The sequence below is a fragment of the Salvelinus sp. IW2-2015 genome, linkage group LG20 (assembly GCF_002910315.2).
Source record: "Salvelinus sp. IW2-2015 linkage group LG20, ASM291031v2, whole genome shotgun sequence".
Taxonomy (NCBI): domain Eukaryota; kingdom Metazoa; phylum Chordata; class Actinopteri; order Salmoniformes; family Salmonidae; genus Salvelinus; species Salvelinus sp. IW2-2015.
Genome location: NC_036860.1, coordinates 2,302,795 through 2,323,778, shown reverse-complemented (window position 1 = coordinate 2,323,778; position 20,984 = coordinate 2,302,795). Strand labels below are relative to the sequence as shown.

Here is a 20,984-nt window from a genome sequence, read left to right as displayed (position 1 = left end):
CTGTTCTATGCCATCTCCTCACACCCTCTCCTCTACTGTTCTCTGCCATCTCCTCATACCCTCTCCTCTACTGTTCTATGCCATCTCCTCACACCCTCTCCTCTCCTCTACCATCTCCTCTGCACTCTCTCCAACATCCTCCCTCTCTTATGTTGAATGAGACCCTGGCCGTGTTGCTTAGTCTGGCCCCATGCAGACTGGGGTTCTCTTCTGATCAACGTAAGAAAGGAGAAGTAAACATAAAAGAGAAGCAGCAACAGCATATATAATAAGGTTGAGCAATATATCCCAACAAAGCTGCTACTGTGACTGTCTAACACTGTTGCATTTTAACCACTCGGAAAGCATAGTAAAGAAATATTCTAACGTATCAAGGCTGTTAGTAGTAGAAGGAAATGCGAGCCTTTTTTGTGTTGGCCACACATTGAATTCAATCCCGCTGCACACAACACTGTGTGCCGTTTCACTTGCTACCAGCAAAGGTTCAGTGCCCATGAATGGAAGACTCAAATGAATACTCTAGCCAAGTCTGACAACCACTACACACATCGGTCTGAACAGTGTGACTAAATTCAACGGCACCCTTTGTCTCAACATTTCTAAAAGGCGTAGATTTAAATTGGTATCTTCTCTAATACTCCAAAAGCATGGAGAATAGGCATTGTTAAATACTTGTCTAAACGCTAAGGTGGTCTGTGTCAAACCATAAGACCTACCCCTTGTGTGGTTCCCTACAGAACAAGAAAAATACAGTGGGGCAAAAAAGTATTTAGTCAACCACCAATTGTGCAAGTTCTCCCACTTAAAAAGATGAGAGAGGCCTGTAATTCATCTGCATGGAGGAATGGGCCAAAATACCAGCAACAGTGTGTGAAAACCTTGTGAAGAGTTACAGAAAACGTTTGACCTCTGTCATTGCCAACAAAGGGTATATAACAAAGTATTGAGATAAACTTTTGTTATTGACCAAATACTTATTTTCCACCATAATTTGCAAATAAATAAATTAAAAATCCTACAATGTGATTTTCTGGATTTCTTTCTTCTCATTTTGTCTGTCATAGTTGAAGTGTACCTATGATGAAAATTACAGGCCTCTCTCATCTTTTTAAGTGGGAGAACTTGCACAATTGGTGGCTGACTAAATACTTTTTTGCCCCACTGTATGTGAGCAATTTATAATAGTGGTCTGTTCCTGTAATACTAGGCAGTGTACTGTAAATATGAACAACTTGCAATGCATAGAGAGTAACGTTAGTACATGTGCATTTCCTTTACTGGGCCAAATAGGGATTTGAAAGTGAAGAGAGAAAGCATTCTATTGGCGGTTCAAAACCCTGACTGAGGAGGATCATGCATCTTCAATGAATGAAATGCCAAAAGAAAAACATGTATGCTACTGGTTTATTACTCATAAACCCAATCAGATTGAACCCATTCATGTCCATAACAGAAATGTATAATTTCCTTTGGTACACTTGTTCTCTGAGCGGACTGATAACACATTTTTTACCGGCCAAAGCATTTGTCTACAATATGATGTTTTGATATTGTACTACATTTAGCCTTTGGACACATGGGGTTACTGTCTTGTTCAAATGATCAGATCTTAATTTTTGGTACTGTATATACAGTGCCCTCCGTAATTACTGGGACAGTGAAGCATGTTTTCTTATTTTGGCTCTGTACTCCAGCACTTTGGATTTGAAATGATACAAATGACTATACGGTTAAAGTGCAGACTGTCAACTTTCATTTGACGATATTTTCATCCATCGGGTAGCCTAGTGGTTAGAGCATTGGGCTAGTAACCGAAAGGTTATCCCCCAGCTGACAAGGTACAAATCTGTCGTTCTGCCCCTGAACAATGCAGTTAACCCACTGTTCCTAGGCCGTCATTGAAAATAAGAATTTGTTCTTAACTGACTTGCCTAGTTAAATAAAGGTAAAAAATAAAATAAAATAAAAAAAACTGCAGAATGCATTCGGGCAAGCAGGGTAGAACTTTGACAAACTGACTTGTTGGAAAGGTGGCATCCTATGACGGTGCCACGTTGAAAGTCACTGAGCTCTTCAGTAAGGCCATTCTACTGCCAATGTTTTTTATAGCTGTTTATACTCGATTTTTATTACACTGTCAGGAACGATGCTGACATACTTTTGTATATACATGTGAATTCGGGAGTTTACATATCACGTAGGTTGGAGTCATGTAAAACTGCGAGTTTGTCAACATTTCCACGATTTCTCTGTGGATGTTGATCAAAGTATAGGGTGTTGTAGGGCAAGTCATGTAGGAAGAGGTTCTGCTTTGTGGTCATGAACAATCATATTTTCAACGAATTGGGTGTTACAACGTTATTTGCTGACTTAGTGAATTCACTTGTTATGAACAATTGACCAGGTGGGATCAGAAGATTGTACATATCACTAAGTCGAGTGGTCTTAGTGGAGACAAGCTTGGTGGAGAGGATAGTTTGCGCCAGTAGAGAAATGGGACGGTAAGTGCGTGTTGCTTTATGAAGGCTTGTAGGGGATGGTTAGGGCTGTGATTGGCTTGGATGGATGTTGAGTCGAGAGGTGGAGGTGGGTACAGTGTAGAGAATGGTGTGATGTGTCGAGTGGACACTTGATTCCTAGCTCAAATACGTCTATGCTCTGTCTCGACTTGGACATCGATGGAAGTAGATGCAAATAATCATGGTATGAGTACTTTAAGTAAAAATCCCAGAACGAGGGTGGCGGGTCGAAGAAAGGAGCTGGTGGTGAGAGAGTGAGCGCTGGGAAGAGGAAAGGATCAGGTAAAAAGTAATCTATATCCACAGTAAAACGAGTCCTATATCGACAGACTGAAAGGCCGCTCAGCAAAGGAAGAAGCCACTGCTCAAAACCGCCAAACTATGGATTGAGCACTGACATGGGGACAAAGATGTACTTTTTGGAGAAATGTCTCTGGTCTGATGAAAAAAATAGGACTATTTGGCCATAATGACCATTTATGTTTGGAGGAAAAGGGGGATGCTTGCAAGCCGAAGAACACCATCCCAACCGTGAAGCACTGGGGTGGCAGCATCAGTTGTGGAGGTGCTTTGCTGCAGGGAGGGACTGGTGCACTTCACAAAATAGATGGCATCATAAGGACGGAAATTATGTGGTATATTGAAAGCAACATCTCAAGACATCAGTCAGAAAGTTAAAGCTTGTCGCAAATGGGTCTTCCAAACGGACAATGACCCCAAGCATACTTCAAAGTTGTGGCAAAATGGCTTAAGAACAACAAAGTCAAGGTATTGGAGTGGCCATCACAAAGCCCTGACCTCAATGACATAGAACATTTGTGGGCAGACTGAAAAAGCTTGTGCGAGCAAGGAGGCCTACAAACCTGACTCATTACACCAGCTCTGTCAGGAGGAATGGCCAAAATTCACCAACTTATTGTGGGAAGCTTGTGGAAAGCCACCCAAAACATTTGACCCAAGTTAAACAATTTAAAAGGCAATGCTACCAAATCTCGAGTGTATGTAAACTTTGACCCACTGGGAATGTGATGAAGGAAATAAAAGCTGAAATAGATCATTCTCTCTATTATTCTGACATTTGAAATTCTTAAAATAAAGTGGTGATCCTAACTGACCTAAGACAGGAATTTTTACTAGGATTAAATGTAGGATTGTGAAAAACTGAGTTTAAATGTTTGGCTAAGGTGTATGTAAACTTCCGACTTCAACTGTAGGCAATTAAGGTCACAGTTATGAAAACTTAGGACACTAAAGAGGCCTTTCTACGGACTCTGAAAAACACCAAAAGAAAGATGYACAGGGTCCCTGCTCATCTTCATGAATGTGCCTTAGGCATGCTGCAAGGAGGCATGAGGACTGCAGATGTGGCCAGGGCAATAAATTGCAATGTCCGTACTGTGAGATGCCTAAGACAGCGCTACAGGGAGACGGGACGGACAGCTGATTGTCCTCGCAGTGGCAGACCACGTGTAACAACACCTGCACAGGATCTGTACATCTGAACATCACACCTGTGGGACAGGTACAGGATGGCAACAACAACTACCCGAGTTACACCAGGAACGCACAATCCCTCCATCAGTGCTCAGACTGTTCGCAATAGACTGAGAGGCTGGACTGAGGGCTTGTAGGCCTGTTGTAAGGCACGTCCTCACCAGACGTCACCGGCAACAGCGTCGCCTATGGGCACAAACCCACCGTCGCTGGACCAGACAGGACTGCCAAAAAGTGCTCTTCTCTGACGAGTCGCGGTTTTGTCTCACCAGGGGTGATGGTCGGATTCACGTTTATCGTCGAAGGAATGAGCGTTACACTGAGGCCTGTACTCTGGAGCAGGATCGATTTGGAGGTGGAGGGTCCATCATAGCATCATCGGACTGAGCTTGTTGTCATTGCAGGCAATCTCAACGCTATGCGTTACAGGGAAGATAACCTCCTCCCTCATGTGGTACCCTTCCTGCAGGCTCATCCTGACATGACCCTCCACAGCATGACAATGCCACAAGCCATACTGCTTGTTCTGTGTGTGATTTCCTGCAAGACAGGAATGTCAGTGTTCTGCTATGGCCAGCGAAGAGCTCGGATCTCAATCCCATTGAGCACATCTGGGACCTGTTGGATCGGAGGGTGAGGGCTAGGGCCATTCCCCCCAGAAATGTCCAGGAACTTGCAGGTGCCTTGGTGGAAGAGTGGGGTAACATCTCACAGCAAGAACTGGCAAATCTGGTGCAGTCCATGAGGAGGAGATGCACTGCAGTACGTAATGCAGCTGGTGGCCACAACAGATACTGACTGTTACTTTTGATTTTGACCCCCCCCCTTTTGTTCAGGGACACATTATTACATTTCTGTTAGTCACATGTCTGTGGAACTTGTTCAGTTTATGTCTCAGTTGTTTAATCTTATGTTMATACAAATATTTACACGTTAAGTTTGCTGAAAATAAACTCAGTTGACAGAGAGAGGACGTTTCTTTTTTGGCATATACCGATATCCAATATTTTCCAAAAACGATACCGATAACTGAGATTACAAATTTTAGCGGCCTTTTAAGCATTCTAGTACAGTTAAATAGTTAGCACACACACATGGGCGCAGCTGTCTAAGGCACTGCATCTCAGTGCAAGAGGCGTCACTACAGTCCTTGGTTTGAATCCAGGCTCTATCACATCCGGCCGTGATTGGCGGTCCCATAGGGCGGCGCACAATTGGCCCAGCATCCTAAATAGGAATTTGTTCTTAACTGACTTGCCTAATTAAATAAAGGTCACACACACAAAAGGTTATTTTGTTGGCATTTACGCATGTCCCCATTACCAGTAAAACATAATCAAAACCTATTTCTTTCACTTACTTGCTGTGCTATTTTGTTGTTCATTTGTTCAGTCGTTTCATTCTCAACCAGGATTTCTATGGAACGCCGTTTGGGTCTTTGCGTGTCAAAAAAGATGCACGTCAAATCAAATAACACGACAATCTGTTTCAGTAGCTATAGTTAGCTAGCTAACTATATAACTAGCTGTCATCAAAAATAACCCTAATTTATAAGACAGTTCTTATTTGATTAATGGTGGTTGGACCCATCTATGTGAAGCTAGCCACAATAAGGATTAGTCACAATAGTGGACTTTGCGGTTAGCCTTCATAATTAAAGACATAATTCTACTTTTTGTATTCATTTGCATCACTGTCAATGTCATACTTTTATTTTGAAGGCAAACCGCAAATTCCACTATTGTGCCTAATCCTTATTGTGGCAAGCTTCACAACACATAACCTGGTCTGGTCAATCCTCACTAGCCAGATGAAGCTAGCTGGCTGGCTGCTTATAACGTTAGCTTTGGGCAACAGGGTTAAGTAGCTTGCTTGCTATTTATTTTCATGAACCGAAGTTCAATTTCAATAGGTGAACAACAAGTGGCAACCTAGCTAATACTTACTCACAAGGATTCCTAAATCATTGCTAAGAATAATGAAAATGACTGCAGTTTTTACTGGTCATTGTTTTCAGGCTGGTTGTATTGGTGCTACCTAGGTACCAAGCTAAAGCTAGCTACCCCAGAAGTTGCAGTCAAACAAATTATGCTTTATTACCAACGCGGTATTGAAAACGAAAGCCAACACCACCCACGACAGAGAATGGTTGATTGTCAAGGGCAATGAATTATATTATCTTTGCTTTAATGGATTTTGCATTCGAGTTGTCTCGCTGAAATTTTGTTACTCTTTCAAATTACCTCTTTCAAATGACTGCTTGACTTATTGACTGCTCGATCCACACAGCAGACATTGTGGGCTAGTTTAGAAATGCTGTGTTGCACGTACAGCACAAAATTTTACGTGGCGTCATTACGTCATGTACCTTCGTTATATAGGTATGCACGTCAGCTTTGACATGGGTTTTGTACAATCGGGCGTTAAACTAGACATAGGTCGATACGTGCATTTTTAGCTAATTTTGGCCGATTACAATATGTTCACCGATATATCGTGCATCCCTAATATAAGGTCCAGGCAATCTATACAACTATTAAGATCTGATAATTTGAAAATATTTACATGATTTTATTCATGAATCGTGTAAAAAACAGTAACCCCATGTGTTCAAAGACTAAATATAGTACAATACAGAAACAGCCGTAGTTCACAAACAATGAGTTGAATCATATATTTGGCATATTTGGGCTTAGATCAGGTCACCTATATTTACTATGTTGATACCAAATTTCATGCATTTACACCAAACAAAATGTGTTCTGTGGCGCATTCTGATATTGTACTAAATATAGTTAGAGGACGTAAATTGGTTAAAAAAAGGTTCCTGGAACTAACTAGTGTGAAACAGAGAGGAAGTCTATCTTAGTAATGTAAACATTCATTGACTGTGCAATGAAAAGAACAAGTGTAACAGCTCAAAATTAAATGTGGCAATGAATTAAACGCACAGGCCCCAGTACACACGGAATGAGTTTAGCATTCAAAAGTCAGAAGCAGAGGAAGGAGCTCGATCCACTTTGCTTTGAAGACTGACAACGGCATTTCTCAGAAAAAAGACGGTGCCGATTTAACCACATGCATAATCATCAGGATCTCTAGAACCTTAGAACATGAAGCAAAGCTTTGAGATGTGTATAGCCATGTAAGATACTATACGGTTGTATATTAAGTGCCTGCTTTGAAACAAGTGAGGTGACTACAATAGGAGTAGCTTTACTGATTCTTATGCGCGTGAGGATAGGTCAACAAACTATCCATTCACTTTGAAAAGCAAGCTAATGAAGTGAGGTAGCAGCTAGAGGAAGAGGAGATTGGTTTGGGGATGAGGCAGTTTGACGGACGGGAGAGTGTTACTTACGTGGCATGATCCCCTGGCTGACCAGTTCCTCACGGGTCCGTCTCTGCTGGAGTTTGAGCTGGAGCACTGCATAAGAGGGACAGCAAGAGGCCAGGTGAGTACACTAGAGACAGAAGCAGCAAGGGCAACAACCAATAGTGAAAACCCAAACGCCCTACAGTCAGTTTCCGCTACGTGCTCTTCTCCTTGGGAGGAAATACAAGGACGGTTACAGCCGTGTTGTAAATTAATATAGTGTATCTTTCTGGGAGGTAGAAGCCAAGAGTTGAAGACTACCCTACTCACTGCTCTTCTGGCTCTCTCCTCTCTCCCTCCCTCAGAGTCGTCTGACAGCCGATACAGAGGTTATCATCAGAGGCAGGGAGGAGAAATAGCGGGCAGACGGTCCCTGTCACACAAACACACACACACACGCGCTTCCTGTTTCTACATTCAAACAGCAGCCGGGTTGTCGCGTTTTGACAACTTCTACCACACAGAGAGAGATAGAGAGGACGACACTTCCGCATGGCTTGAACAATGCTAATGCAGAGGGGTTCTTGTAAAAACAGGAAGGCCCACATTCACCACTCACAATTCAAAATAGAATGAGGTGATATATTGAGAGGAGGTTATGTACAGATAAATGGTAACACTTCTGTACTGACTAAATGTGTATGACATGAATAAATGTGTCTTGCTAACAGCTGCCTAATCTCAGCTAGACAAATAGAACGAACACAGAAAGCTATTGATGGAGACCATGTTCTCTGCATCACATCATCATTGCTATCCAGTGTTTACACTTCAGCCTCAGTGAGCTGAGTGGACTCATGTAAGTGATTCCTGTCAGATGTGAGGTAAAGTAAATCCTACATCTCAGTACGCGCATAAGCAGTTTTCATGAAATTAGAGATGTGATACTGTACATGCGAGGGGAAGTTAAGCAGTTACAGTATACTACATAGCCATACAGTATGTGGCCTGGTGTTCATGTGTGAGAGTATGATTGTTGGACCAGTCCATTGTACTGTACACAGTGATGCTTGTGTGCACCTCCTGAGGTAGCTGTGTTTGTAGCTGGTCTGCTGCCTACATGTGAACCACAGGGAAGCATACTGACTAATAGGTCAGAGTGAGATCAGTGTGGGCGATGTGGGACTTCTTTCTCATGGTTTCCATCTCTCTCTGAGCTCAGCCTCTGCGGTTTTTCACATCTCTGACCAGCGTCAACATTTCTGACAGTCCTGGCTGTCGCCACCTGGGCCAAATCATCCTCTTTTCTCTTATATGGCTGCTTGACGTAGGACTCCCAATAGTACCCTCGACAGGAGACGAGATTAAATGGGTTTACGGGGGGGAGGGGGGGGGACACACGCACAAACACAGACACTCCTCCAGCGACAGATGATTTGCTAGTTGTGCCAAGGACTGACAGGGGAATGATGCCAGCTGCTTATACAGAATCTGTTCCAGGCAAATGCTCACTCTGAAATGCCACAATTTGAATTCATTACCGTTCTCAGTACCTCAATGTGATGTAAACGAGAACATTACATTTTTCTACCACCTGCCCCTCTCCATATCTCCCTTTGTGCTCAATTTATGTATTGTCGCCTTTCTCTGTGCGTCACTGCAAAACTTCCGGTGCACTTTTTCTACATCGCCTATTCAATCGTTTACTTCTTTGAAAATATTTTCAAAACTTTCCATTCCCTCCATCCCAACCCTGAGATGAAACCCATCCTCAACCTCTCCCTGCTGGTTTCTATTTGTGTACCACACGGTAATATCTGGGAACTCTATCTCTCTGCCCGGCCCAGCCTGTTGAGTTACAGGGAATATTACTGTAAATCACCCGACACTCAAACTGCTCCGAAGCAGAAATCTAAGGCCTGGGCTCGGCCTGGCTGCATGAGGGGACACATGTGAACAGACACCCTCCTCAATCAGGGCCAAGGTATGCTGTCCACCTTTGAAACTCTGAAGTAAGACCGGCTGCCAAGGCAGGTGCCTGTGGGTTACCACATCGTACAGTGTCTCTGAAAGACTGCACGTCTCGGTGCAAATAACTTCTCGGTAAATCACAGTCTGTCTCAATGGTTCCAAGTCCATCTCAGTGTCTCAAGCCTGTCCCTGTTTTCCCTCAGTGTCCATCTGTGTTTTAGTATCTAAACCTGTCTCTGTGTGTAACACTAAACACCACAGTATCTTCATCAGTCTCAGTATTTCTCACCTTAACTCAGTGGGCCAGCGTATCTGCCTCACAGCACATTTATGTTTCTCTAAAAGTCAGTGTGAGATTCTCAGTGTGTCACGACTAAGTCTGTTCGGGCTCTTCTCGCTCCAACTCAGTTGGTGTCACGGCCCTGGCTACACCCACAGGTGCCTGAGCATTGTCCACTGGGCACAGAGTCCTGGCGCTGCCCCATCTGTACCGGGGCCAGAAGGTCAACTTAGTACCTGACCAGCAGCCCAGAAGACACCAGACACCCACTCAGCCGGCCTGAGCAGCATAACTCAATACACACGATTCACTGAGAAAAACTCAACTGTATAGCTGGGAGTGTTTTATGGAGAGCTATGAAACAAAAGCCAAGTAGGAAGAGTAAGGATAATAATTCTCCCTAATGATGCTACATCAAAAATATCTGTTAAAAAAATATATATAACCAAACAAAGATATCAATATCTTCCACATCTCATATTATAAAGAGTTTGTGTGTATGTGTGCATGAGTGTGTGTGTGCGTGTGTACGTGCGTAATACGAATCCCACCTTCCCTCAGGCTCTGACAAGCCCGCCGTTCTAACTCCAATCGTATGCGTTGCTTATCCATGCTGTTGCTGATTGGAGGGTGCCCAAAAGAGGTGGGGTCCGTGTGAAGGGACGTGTTGGTGTCCAGCATGGTGATCAGGTTCAAAACAATAAATAAGTATTACTGAAAGACGGTGGTCCCATCAAATAATGTCCAAAAACATTCAAATGTAACAAAAATAGAATTCTCTGTTCAGTTCAGTTCAGTCCAGTCCAGTCAATATGTATTATCACATTTGTGATATCTTTTGGAAAAGTCACAGAGATTCTGCTAAATATATTAATGCAGGATGTCGCCCGATGGACCAAAATAAGAGCATTAGAATATCAACGGTCCTCGTGCAAGTGACAAAAATCATGAGAAGATTGACGTTTTCCAAAAGTCCATATAAAGTGCTCTATACACAACTGTGTTCTCACTGACCTCTCCTCTTTCTCTTGTTTTTTAGCAAACAAAGTCCTGAATAGTTCAGAATGCCCAAATCTCATTGAAAAAACAAAACCAAATGAAAAAGATGGAAAATAAGAAACACTGGCTTGCAGTGGAAATGTACAGCTGCTATGAGTTTCAAGAGCCAGTATCTACTGCAGCAAGACGAGTGAGTGAGGTGAGTGTGTGGGTCTGTGAGTGTGTGTCAAATGCCTGTGAATCCKTGATCAAGCACTGTCACAGCTGTTGCTGCAGCCACTCACTCCGCCATTGACAGACACCGACACACTTCAGCTAAACCTTTTCCTCCTAACCACAATCAAATACTTCTCCCGCTGCACCTGCGACTGCTGCTAGATTCAGTGACAACACACCTGCCTGCAGCTTTTGCCCACAACCTAGACCCCCATCGCAAATGGTTGTACTGCCGGGTCTGAATCCGGCGTCCAGCAACCGGGGGTCACCTACACTGCCGCCGGTCACGGACGTCAACACGGGCGGACAAGTCAATTCAGCGCCAAACGCCGGAAGGCCCCAGCGGCGCCCGGCGGGGGCCGCACCGATTCGTCGCAGACTACAAAATAGAAGTAAAGTATAACCTCAGCAAAAAGAATGGTCAACTCGCGTTTACTTCACGCAAAACTTAACATGTGTTAATATTTGTGTGAACATTAATGATTCAAGCAACTGAGACATAAACTGCAACCATCGTTCCAACAGACATGGGACTAACAAAATTAAATAATGTCCCCTGAACAAGCCGGGACTCAAACATCAAAAGTAACAGTCAATAATCTGCGTGTTGCCACCTAGCTGCATTAAGCACCTGCAGTGCACTCCTCCCCATGGACTGCACCCCGAGAATTTTGCCAGGTTTCTTGCCTGTGCAGATGTTTCACCAAAACAAAACATCACTTCCACCACACAGAAACCTGAAGTTCCCAGAGACACATTTTCAGCGGACCGCGAATGCGCCCTAGACCCCCACACTCTGCCATATCCAACAGCCGGTCCCAGACGCTCCAATGGGATTGAAATCCGGGCTCTTCTCTAGCCAAGCACCAGAACACTAACATTCCTGTCTTGCCCCAGGAAATCACACACAGAACAAGCAGTATGGCTTGCATGTCATGCTGGAGAGGTCATGCAGATGAGCCTGCAGGTCTGAAGGTGGAGATGTCCCTCCCTGTCATGCACAGCGTTGTGATTGCCTGCAATGACAAAGCAAAAAAGCTCAGTCCGATATCCTGTGACCACCCGCCCAGACCATGACGGCACCCTCCACATCAATCCGCTCCAGGACAGTACAGGCCTCGGTTCCGACTAACGCACTTTCTTCACGACATAAACGCAATTTCGACCCACCAACCCAAACCCTGCGTGAGCATGAAAACCGCAAACTCAGTCAGTAAAGAGCACTTTTTGGCAGCTCCTGTCTCCAAACGTCCAGCGTAGCGGTGCGGTTGTGCCCGTAGGCCAACGTGTTGCCGATGATGCTGGTGAGAGGAGGACCTGCCGCCTTAACCAACCCAACAGCCTACAAGCCCTCAGCTCCAGCTCCTCTATCCAAGGACTCTAGCCCCGGATTGTCGGGGGACAGCTGAGGGTCACTAGGATGGCAACTTGCGCCGGTCCTGGTTGTAACTGCGGCATTCGTACCTTTACTGTCCCGCAGTGTAATAGTTTTCAGATTTCATTTAACACGATCCCTGCCAGCGTGTTGTTACACGCTGGTCTGCCCCATGATAGAGCAGGACGCACTCAGCTGTCCGCCCTCTCCCGTAGCGTATCTTAGCACATCACCAGTACGCGAACATTGGCATTTATGCGCCTGCCCACCATCTGCCAGTCCCTCCATGACCTCCTTGCAGGCGAATGCACTAAGGCAATTCACGCAGATGAGCAGACCCTGGGCACTCTTTCTTTTGTTGTTTTCCACGAGTTCAGTAGAAAGCGCCGCTCTTTAGTGCTCCATCAAAAGTTTTCATAACTGTGCACCTTAATTGCCTTACCCTCACTGTAAAACAAATGTTAGTGTCTTACACGACCGTTCCACACGTGCATGTTCATTGCAACAAGCATGGGCAAACCAGTGTTTTAAACCCTTACAATGAAGATCTGCCCTCGCAAGTTCCATTAGCCGCATTTATCACGAATTATCTTTTAAAGACAGCGTCACTGAAAAAGCAGAACATTTCTTATTTTCTGTTGAGTTTATTTTTTGGAAGAGGGTCGGGCATTGACCCCTGGTATCATATAAACACACATAAGACATGGAAACATTTGTAGAATTGCAGAAAATTTGCTTTAAAAAGCAACAGAATAAAATGCTCTGCCCCATGCAAAATGTGTAGAATTGTGGGAAATTAGCTTTAAAACTGCAAGATTTTATCTACGCCAACAGGAGGGTTGTGTACAGTTTGGGGTCACATGGGTTGCAAGGTGTTTGTTGCAAGATGTTTGTTACTACGCCGATAAATTACAATATCCATCCGGACCTTTGCCCCCTAGGAGATTTGTGGGGCCGGAACTTCTCAAATAGTACTTGAGTACTCCTAATGTAGGCAGACAGTATAATGGCCTCACACAGTACCCTGATGTAGACAGACAGCATAATGGCCCCACACAGTACCCTGATGTAGGCAGACAGCATAATGGCCCCACACAGTACCCTGATGTAGGCAGACAGCATAATGGCCCCACACAGTACCCCTGATGTAGGCAGACAGCATAATGGCCCCACACAGTACCCCTGATGTAGGCAGACACCATAATGGCCCCACACAGTACCCCTGATGTAGGCAGACACCATAATGGCCCCACACAGTACCCTGAGGTAGCCAGACACCATAATGGCCACAGGGAAGAAACTGCCACCACACAGATCCCCAAACACGTGTTGTCCCAAAGCCAGGACTGGGTCTTTGACGGTTTCGGTCTTCACTGTTTGACTTTTGTAAGCAAAACATTTGTTAATACAAGAAGAGTGAGAACAGAGAGTGACAGAGTGAGAACTTTAAAATGTGAAACACGTTTTGGTCTGCCACTTCTCATTAAAACATCAATGCTAATCAAAGCCCTAAAATCATTTTCTGAAGATGAAGTAAAATAAAACTGCCAAAACAGACATTTAAAAACAGAAATGTATCCTACAGCTGTGTGTACTGCCAAAGTTACCATTTGTATTCACTTAATGGTGGATCAGGTGAGCTAAAATAAAGTCGGGAACTAGCCTGGGGGTCATAACAAAGAACTATGTAAGGTAGAGAAAATCCCCAGGGCAGCTCTTGTTGATTATTATTGGCATTCACTTTGTGTTTTAGAACAGATTTGTGTAATGGCCTAGCTTTAGAGAACCGGCCACAAAAAAGGTGAGCATAAGAGACTATTTACAGATGCCAACAAACTGTGTGTGTGTGTGTGTGTGTGTGAGTGAGTGAGTGAGAGATGCTGGAATCAGGATGCACAATCCTCAGGCAAAGCTCACTTTGACAAGGAAGGGGAAAATGAATCAAGACTCTGATCCCCCTTGCTGCAGATAAGGCACCAACCATATGCTTGCAGGGATAGTCCTGCGTTTGTGTGTGTGTGTGTGTCATAAATACTGATGATAGGAAAAGCTAATAACTCACAGAGGCTCTAAGCATATCCAAAATACCTCAAATTGCATTCTGCTGTTTCAGTGAAAGTGGTAATAATCCATGTTAATCAGACTGAACTAGAGCTCCCTGTGGGCATCCTCTGACTACTAGATCAGTGATGGTTAGGCTCAGAACTATGCAAGGTCAACTGTAAGTTAAGAATCTAGGGTCAAAATCAGCCCATAGCCCAGTACTAAATGCAAACCAATTCTCGCTATTGCCAAACAATCCAACCAATTCCTTGCTGATAAGCCCCAAAGAAAACACGAAATAGCTCGAGAAAAAAACTCATCTGTGAGGCTACTTAAAATAAAAAAGTTAAATAATCATATCTCCTAGAAGCGGTCTTGGGGGGGGTCTTTAAATGGAAGCGCTAGGACATCGCTGAAGAAAAAATTATGATCTTCAGAGCCAGAGGTTTTCTTTGAGACTGTGGTCCCAGCTCTCTTCAGGTCATTGACCAGGTCCTGCCGTGTAGTTCTGGGCTGATCCCTCACCTTCCTCATGATCATTGATGCCCCACCAGGTGAGATCTTGCATGGAGCCCCAGACCGAGGGTGATTGACCATCATCTTGAACTTCTTCCATTTTCTAATAATTGCGCCAACAGTTGTTGCCTTCTCACCAAGCTGCTTGCCTATTGTCCTGTAGCCCATCCTAGCCTTGTGCAGGTCTACAATTTTATCCCTGATGTCCTTACACAGCTCTCTGGTCTTGGCCATTGTGGAGAGGTTGGAGTCTGTTTGATTGAGTGTGTGGACAGGTGTCTTTTATACAGGTAACGAGTTCAAACAGGTGCAGTTAATACAGGTAATGAGTGGAGAACAGGAGGGCTTCTTAAAGAAAAACTAACAGGTCTGTGAGAGCCGGAATTCTTACTGGTTGGTAGGTGATCAAATACTTATGTCATGCAATAAAATGCAAATTAATTACTTAAAAATCATACAATGTGATTTTCTGGATTTTTGTTTTAGATTCCGTCTCTCACAGTTGAAGTGTACCTATGATAAAGATTACAGACCTCTACATGCTTTGTAAGTAGGAAAACCTGCAAAATCGGCAGTGTATCAAATACTTGTTCTCCCCACTGTAGGCCTAGAGCCTATACTGTATGCATCTCCGTTTTCATTTGAAGCATCTTCTTATCCTTCACTTGTTTGTAACAATTACAAAAACACTGGCAACTTTGTATTTGTAGTCAACTTTGTTCYRATGTTATCGGCGGTCACAGAGACMGATAAACATCTTGTTTCTATGTTTAGCGGAGATCTGTGTATARAGTGAAGCAGAAGGGSAACAAAAGCATCTAACGACGCAMTTAGCTGTTAAGAGTGGTATGAGGCAGTMGGTAAATAAAGAGCGTTTTGAGGTGCAACTTTAGTAACAAGGCTTTTGGGAAACAGCTTGGAAATCTAACCATGCTACTACGAAGGTTCTAACGATGAACTTAATATGCTTTTTGGAAACTGGGCCCTGGCRTCTCAATATCTGGTGGGCCTACTGTGTTTGAAACAAGATGGAGTCCACATTCAAACTGTTACTGCTGCTGCCTTCACACCTCTTCATCGAGGTCTTACTCAGGAGGAAGGGTGCGCGGTAAACAAGTCTCAAATTAACTCCTTCTCTCTGGGCCTGGGCTCCAGAATGTGAGCCCCCCCACCACCAAGCCTTCCCCTCGGGCTGACTGTTTTAAATAGTAGGCCAGCTGGCTATGGGGGCTATATCCAGCTACCCTTAACTGGTGCAGACGGCAGCTAGGGTTACTCAGATATCCCTGCACACACACAACCTGACTCCACACATATCTTGTGTTAAGGATCTAGAACCTGTTCAATATCCTCAGTGCATTTGAACACATAAAAACCCAAGTTTACACTGAAACAGACATTTCGATTACATTAAGAGAATTTCCAAGGTTTGAAAATGAACCTCATCTCCTGATTCATAGGACATGATGCATACATCAAATGTCAATATATATGTGATGTGCCACAGTACTTCAGTTCCCTGTCCTTCCTCTAATGCTGTATGGCCAGTTGTAGTGTTTCTGTCAGCCAATAGATGGCAGCGTGTATCATCCCAAACGACACTGATATTTCTAATAGTCCACGATGTTCAATCCAGCTGCTGTGTACATCTGGCAGCATGTGTTGTTCAGGGCCAGAGATGAAAGAGCAAGTAGGGTTCATAGGACTTCAGGGTGATTAAACTCTTATGAACTCATTGTGCAGTCATCCTTACTGTCACTCGCGTCACGTCCCTTATTCCTGGTCAATCACATTCACAGTACATGAGGTCAGCTATATGGTTCAGGTGACAAGGTTTTCCACTAATAATTCACAGTTGAAAWAAATACACATTTTGGACTGATAACAGTGGACTTTATATGCCTCTTGATCGCATCTATCTCACTCTTTGCTGCCCCTCGTTCATAATCTTTTTCTTCCCTTCCCGTCATTCCCTTCCATTAATCTCTGTTCTCCCTCCTCTCATTTGACAGCCTTGATTACCATAGATGTGTAAACATATCAAAATATGAACAGATAAGGAATTGAGGATATATCTATGTCAAGAACATAACTTCCGACTGCTATTATCCCAAAATCCACATGCCAACACCCACACGATTATAGAAAAACACACACATCACTCAATCGGTGTATTATTCTCTGCTACGTAAGGCTCCTCGAGCATGAGTGTTTCAGATAAATGTCAGGAAGACACTTCTGTTTCCATGTTAACAACAGACTTCTTGGAGGGTTCGGGATAAAGTTTTTTGGCCTAGTGGGAGATCTATCAACGTGCCCTTGAGCAGGGCATTGACCCTGGATGCTTCTGTTGGATGACTGGTATGATGTAGTTGTTGAGCGGCTTCACTGCAAGTATATGGTATGTTTCGGATATTCAATTTWAAAAAACAACAGTGTGTGTGTGTGTGTGTGTGTGCCTATGCTGAGAATAAACTCAGTGCTCTGTGTGGAACAGTGTCAGTAGGAGACAAAAACATTTTTAAACGTGGAGGAACTAGCTGAACTAGTTCATTAAGAGCACAGATTTCTGCTTTCCATTAGGAAACGTTTATCTCTGGTGTGCTGTGACCTATTAAACACGACCCAGGCACCTCATCACACCTGACTCCCTACAGACACTTCACACTCCTCCCCTCACCTGTCAGAACAGCAGACTAAAGGTGCAGAGCATGCTCACTCATAATGGAGCCTGTGTGTGCATGCTTATTGGCAAACGTACACTGACACCCATACACCCCAATTAGCATGCTATCCATTGGTGAACATTCAGTCACAGAGTAAGATGGAGATCAGAGTGGAGTAGAGCACAGTGTCAGGGCAGCAGTGTCTAGCCCTGCTGTGATTCGAATTACAACTGCGGTCTGGGTGTGAGTGCAGTTCCTCGACAACCACTACACACTTGATCTCTCAGGCCTCCTCCTTGGCAAAGTGGTTGGATCCAGGCCAACTTTGTCATTAAACAGTCGTGTTGAGCTGCCTGCACTTCAGTGAAATATTGGGACAAGTATGTAACCTCTAAATTACTAAAATAACTCAGCATGTGCAGTGTTGGGGAAGCTACTCTGAAAATATAGTTTACCAAGCTACCAATTACTTCACACTGGAAGAAGATAAGCTACACTAAAGCTACCCTTAWGAAAAATATAGTTTACTGAACTAAAGKTACTTTGAACAAGAGGTTAATTACATCCAAAGTACTTTGTGATAAATAATCATATCTAAATCTGAAATATCAGACTACAAATTGCAAGAACAGATGACTCTAGGGTCAGAAGTTAACAGAATGTTTCATTTAGCCTATTAAACACACAAACTGTGTTTCAAGTGAGGATTAGACAGGCCTGATGCTGAAATATAAAGGAAATTGCCTACTTCACAAATGTTATCTTTCAGCTGAAAAAGTAATGTAGTTCCAGTAGCTAGCCTCAAGGCAAAAAAAGTTATGACCTACTGAAAACACTACCAAGATYTGAATTGAGTTCAACTACCACCAAGCTACTGCAAAACAGAGTTAAACTACATGTAGTTCACTACTACAACACTGAGCATGGGCGTGTACGCTCGGGGAAGTTAGAGCTGCAGTTTGCTGCTTTGGCTGCGGTAATAAAATGTTAACTATGTAAACTCACACAGCATCTGATGATAGCATGAGTGGAAAGGGTGAGAAGAGTGGAAAAAGTGAACACGATTAACTCAGACTTTTATTGCTCATGATATCATGCTGCTCTTTTTAAAATGTGCTTGTCTCACAGCTTCCCCTCGCTGAGATGCTTGTGGTTAAGGATGCTGGTGGGATTTGGTGGAACAAAGTGCTTTTCAATGTTTCCAGTGCTGCTGACTGTGTTTGTTGCTCTTTTACCCCTCTTTTACACTACTGCTACCTTCTGTTTATTATATATGCATAGTCACTTCAACCATACCTACATGTACATACTACCTCAATCAGCCCGACTAACCGGTGCCTGTATATAGCCTCACTACTGTTATAGCCTCGCTACTGTATATAGCCTCGCTACTGTATATAGCCTCGCTACTGTTATTATTCACTGTCTTTTTACTGTTGTTTTTTAATTCCTTACTTATCTATTGTTCACCTAATACCTATTTTTTTACTTAAATTGCACTGTTAGTTAGGGCCTGTAAGTAAGCATTTCACTCTAAGGTCTACACCGGTTGTATTCAGCGCACCTGACAAATAAACTTTGATTTGAAAAGGAGAGAGTAGCCCCCATGTTTAGACTTTATCGCCTACACACACACACACTTGTTCCTATTTTCCTCATGTCTGTAAAAATAATTTCATATACAAGCTCTTCCTCCTCATGACTTAATGAGAGAAGCTCAAGTTCAGCTGGGTTTTATTCCCACACACCAGCTTTTACTCCTCAAGTGCACTTTCGCAAACTGCATTCCAGGTACCCTTTGACCCGGAGTGCACATGGGTAAGATACTACTCTCCTCCCMCTCATTGAGCTCTTTCAGCTGGAATTCTAACAACTTTGCCATACAACTCTCCCTCCTTGACCAGAGATCACTGTGGGTACTGTGCCAAGTGAGAGGAAGTATGAGAGCAAACTGTAACATTTCTACAGTTCTATAGTTCTACCTGCATTATAGAAGTGTTAACACAACACAGAGCCTCAGACTGAGTAACCTGTCCATGCTTCATAGCTGCAGTCTTAGTTTTCATTTTCTACAGTTCATACCAAAAGTTTTCTGATGGAAGTGGATGGTCTTCGCACCATATAGCGTCAGTCCACCAGGGTTTTAATCTCATCAKTGGGCTTGATGGCAGTTGCCTGGAATCAGAACAGGCACTCACCGTTTTTCCTATCTCTCAGGGGCAGCAGGTTGGGGGCGGGCTGCAGCGACAGCTCTTGCAGCTCATTGGTCACTGCCTCGCTATGTGGGCTGGGGGCGGAGTCAGACGATGCAGGAGCCGAACCACTTGGGCCTGGCTCCTCCCCTGCTTGGGCCTCCATGATCGCAGGGGTGACGGAGGGTGGCTGACAGACAGACCTGAGAGATAAACAAAATAACACATTCATCAAAAATGCCTAGAACTATCTCACCATCTTACTAAACTGGCTAGAACATCCCTCCTTTACTTGTATCCCCAACTGCTTCCTGCCTTACATCACCTGCCTGACACATTCCCAGGGCTCCCCTCCWGTTCACTAGCCTGACAGAGTGTATGAGCCCTAATCCAATAGGTTAATGGGTCTTGCTGCAGAAGGACCAGCCCATCCCCATGGCAACCCACCATAACAGGCAGGACCGCAGATGAAACACTGGGCCCAGCCAATACTGCGGAGGACCAGCTCCTTGCCATGGCAACGCCTTACATAAACACCGCCCAATGCAAATATATTTACAAAAAATCACATGCTAACGAATTCAGAGGAGAAGCCTAAAAACGGACATAGCCCTGGAATGAGAGCTCAACTTGCTACTGATGGGCCACAAAGGTGCTCTTGCAAACCTCCAGCTAATCTGTCACTTAGTAGTGTGTGCCGATATGGTCTCCTATACTAAATATCAATGTGGCTTGATGGAATGCAGTCTGTATCCACATGCCATTTTTGCATTAGTCATGTGGTGATCTTTACTCATAATGCATTCATTGTTAAACTTATTTGCAGTTTTCTCAGCAGGTAAAACAGCAGCATAGCTGAATAGCTGTGTTTTACAGAATTTGGTGCAGCAGTTAATTTTGCTGCTGTGCAATACAACGCTTTGCATAGTGTTTCACTGCCATCCATTGTCTTCTTATTTAGTGCCTCACCCCTTGGTTAAAGGCCCAGTGCAGTCAAAAAGGTGATTTYYCTGTGTTTTATATATACACTGAACAAAAATACAAAACGCAACATGTAAAGTGTTGGTCCCATGTTTCATGAGCTGAAATAAAAGATCCCAGAATGTTCCATACGCACAAAAAGTTTATTTCTCTCAAATTCTTGTTAATGAGCATTTCTCCTTTGCCAAGATAATTCATCCACCTGACAGGTGTGGCATATCAAGAAGTTGATTAAACAGCATGATCATTACACAGGTGCACCTTGTGCTAGGGACAATAAAAGGTCACAACAAATGTGCAGTTGTCACACAACACAATGCCACAGATGTCTCAAGTTGAGGGAGGGTGCAATTGACATGCTGACTGCAGGAATATCCACCAGAGCTGTTGCCAGAGAATTTATTGTTGAATTTATT

General features: G+C 43.8%; 1 protein-coding gene across 1 annotated transcript in view; it reads right to left on the bottom strand.

The window, feature by feature from the left end:
* LOC111981186 (myocardin-related transcription factor A-like) overlaps positions 1-19,787 on the bottom strand; it is a 35,569-nt gene extending 15,782 nt beyond the window's left edge. Inside the window, 2 exon segments of the mRNA XM_070433739.1 lie at positions 7,371-7,440; positions 19,594-19,787. Coding sequence (XP_070289840.1) covers positions 7,371-7,440; positions 19,594-19,753 — 230 coding nt within the window. The 5' untranslated portion in view covers positions 19,754-19,787.
* Positions 19,788-20,984: the final 1,197 nt, after the last annotated feature.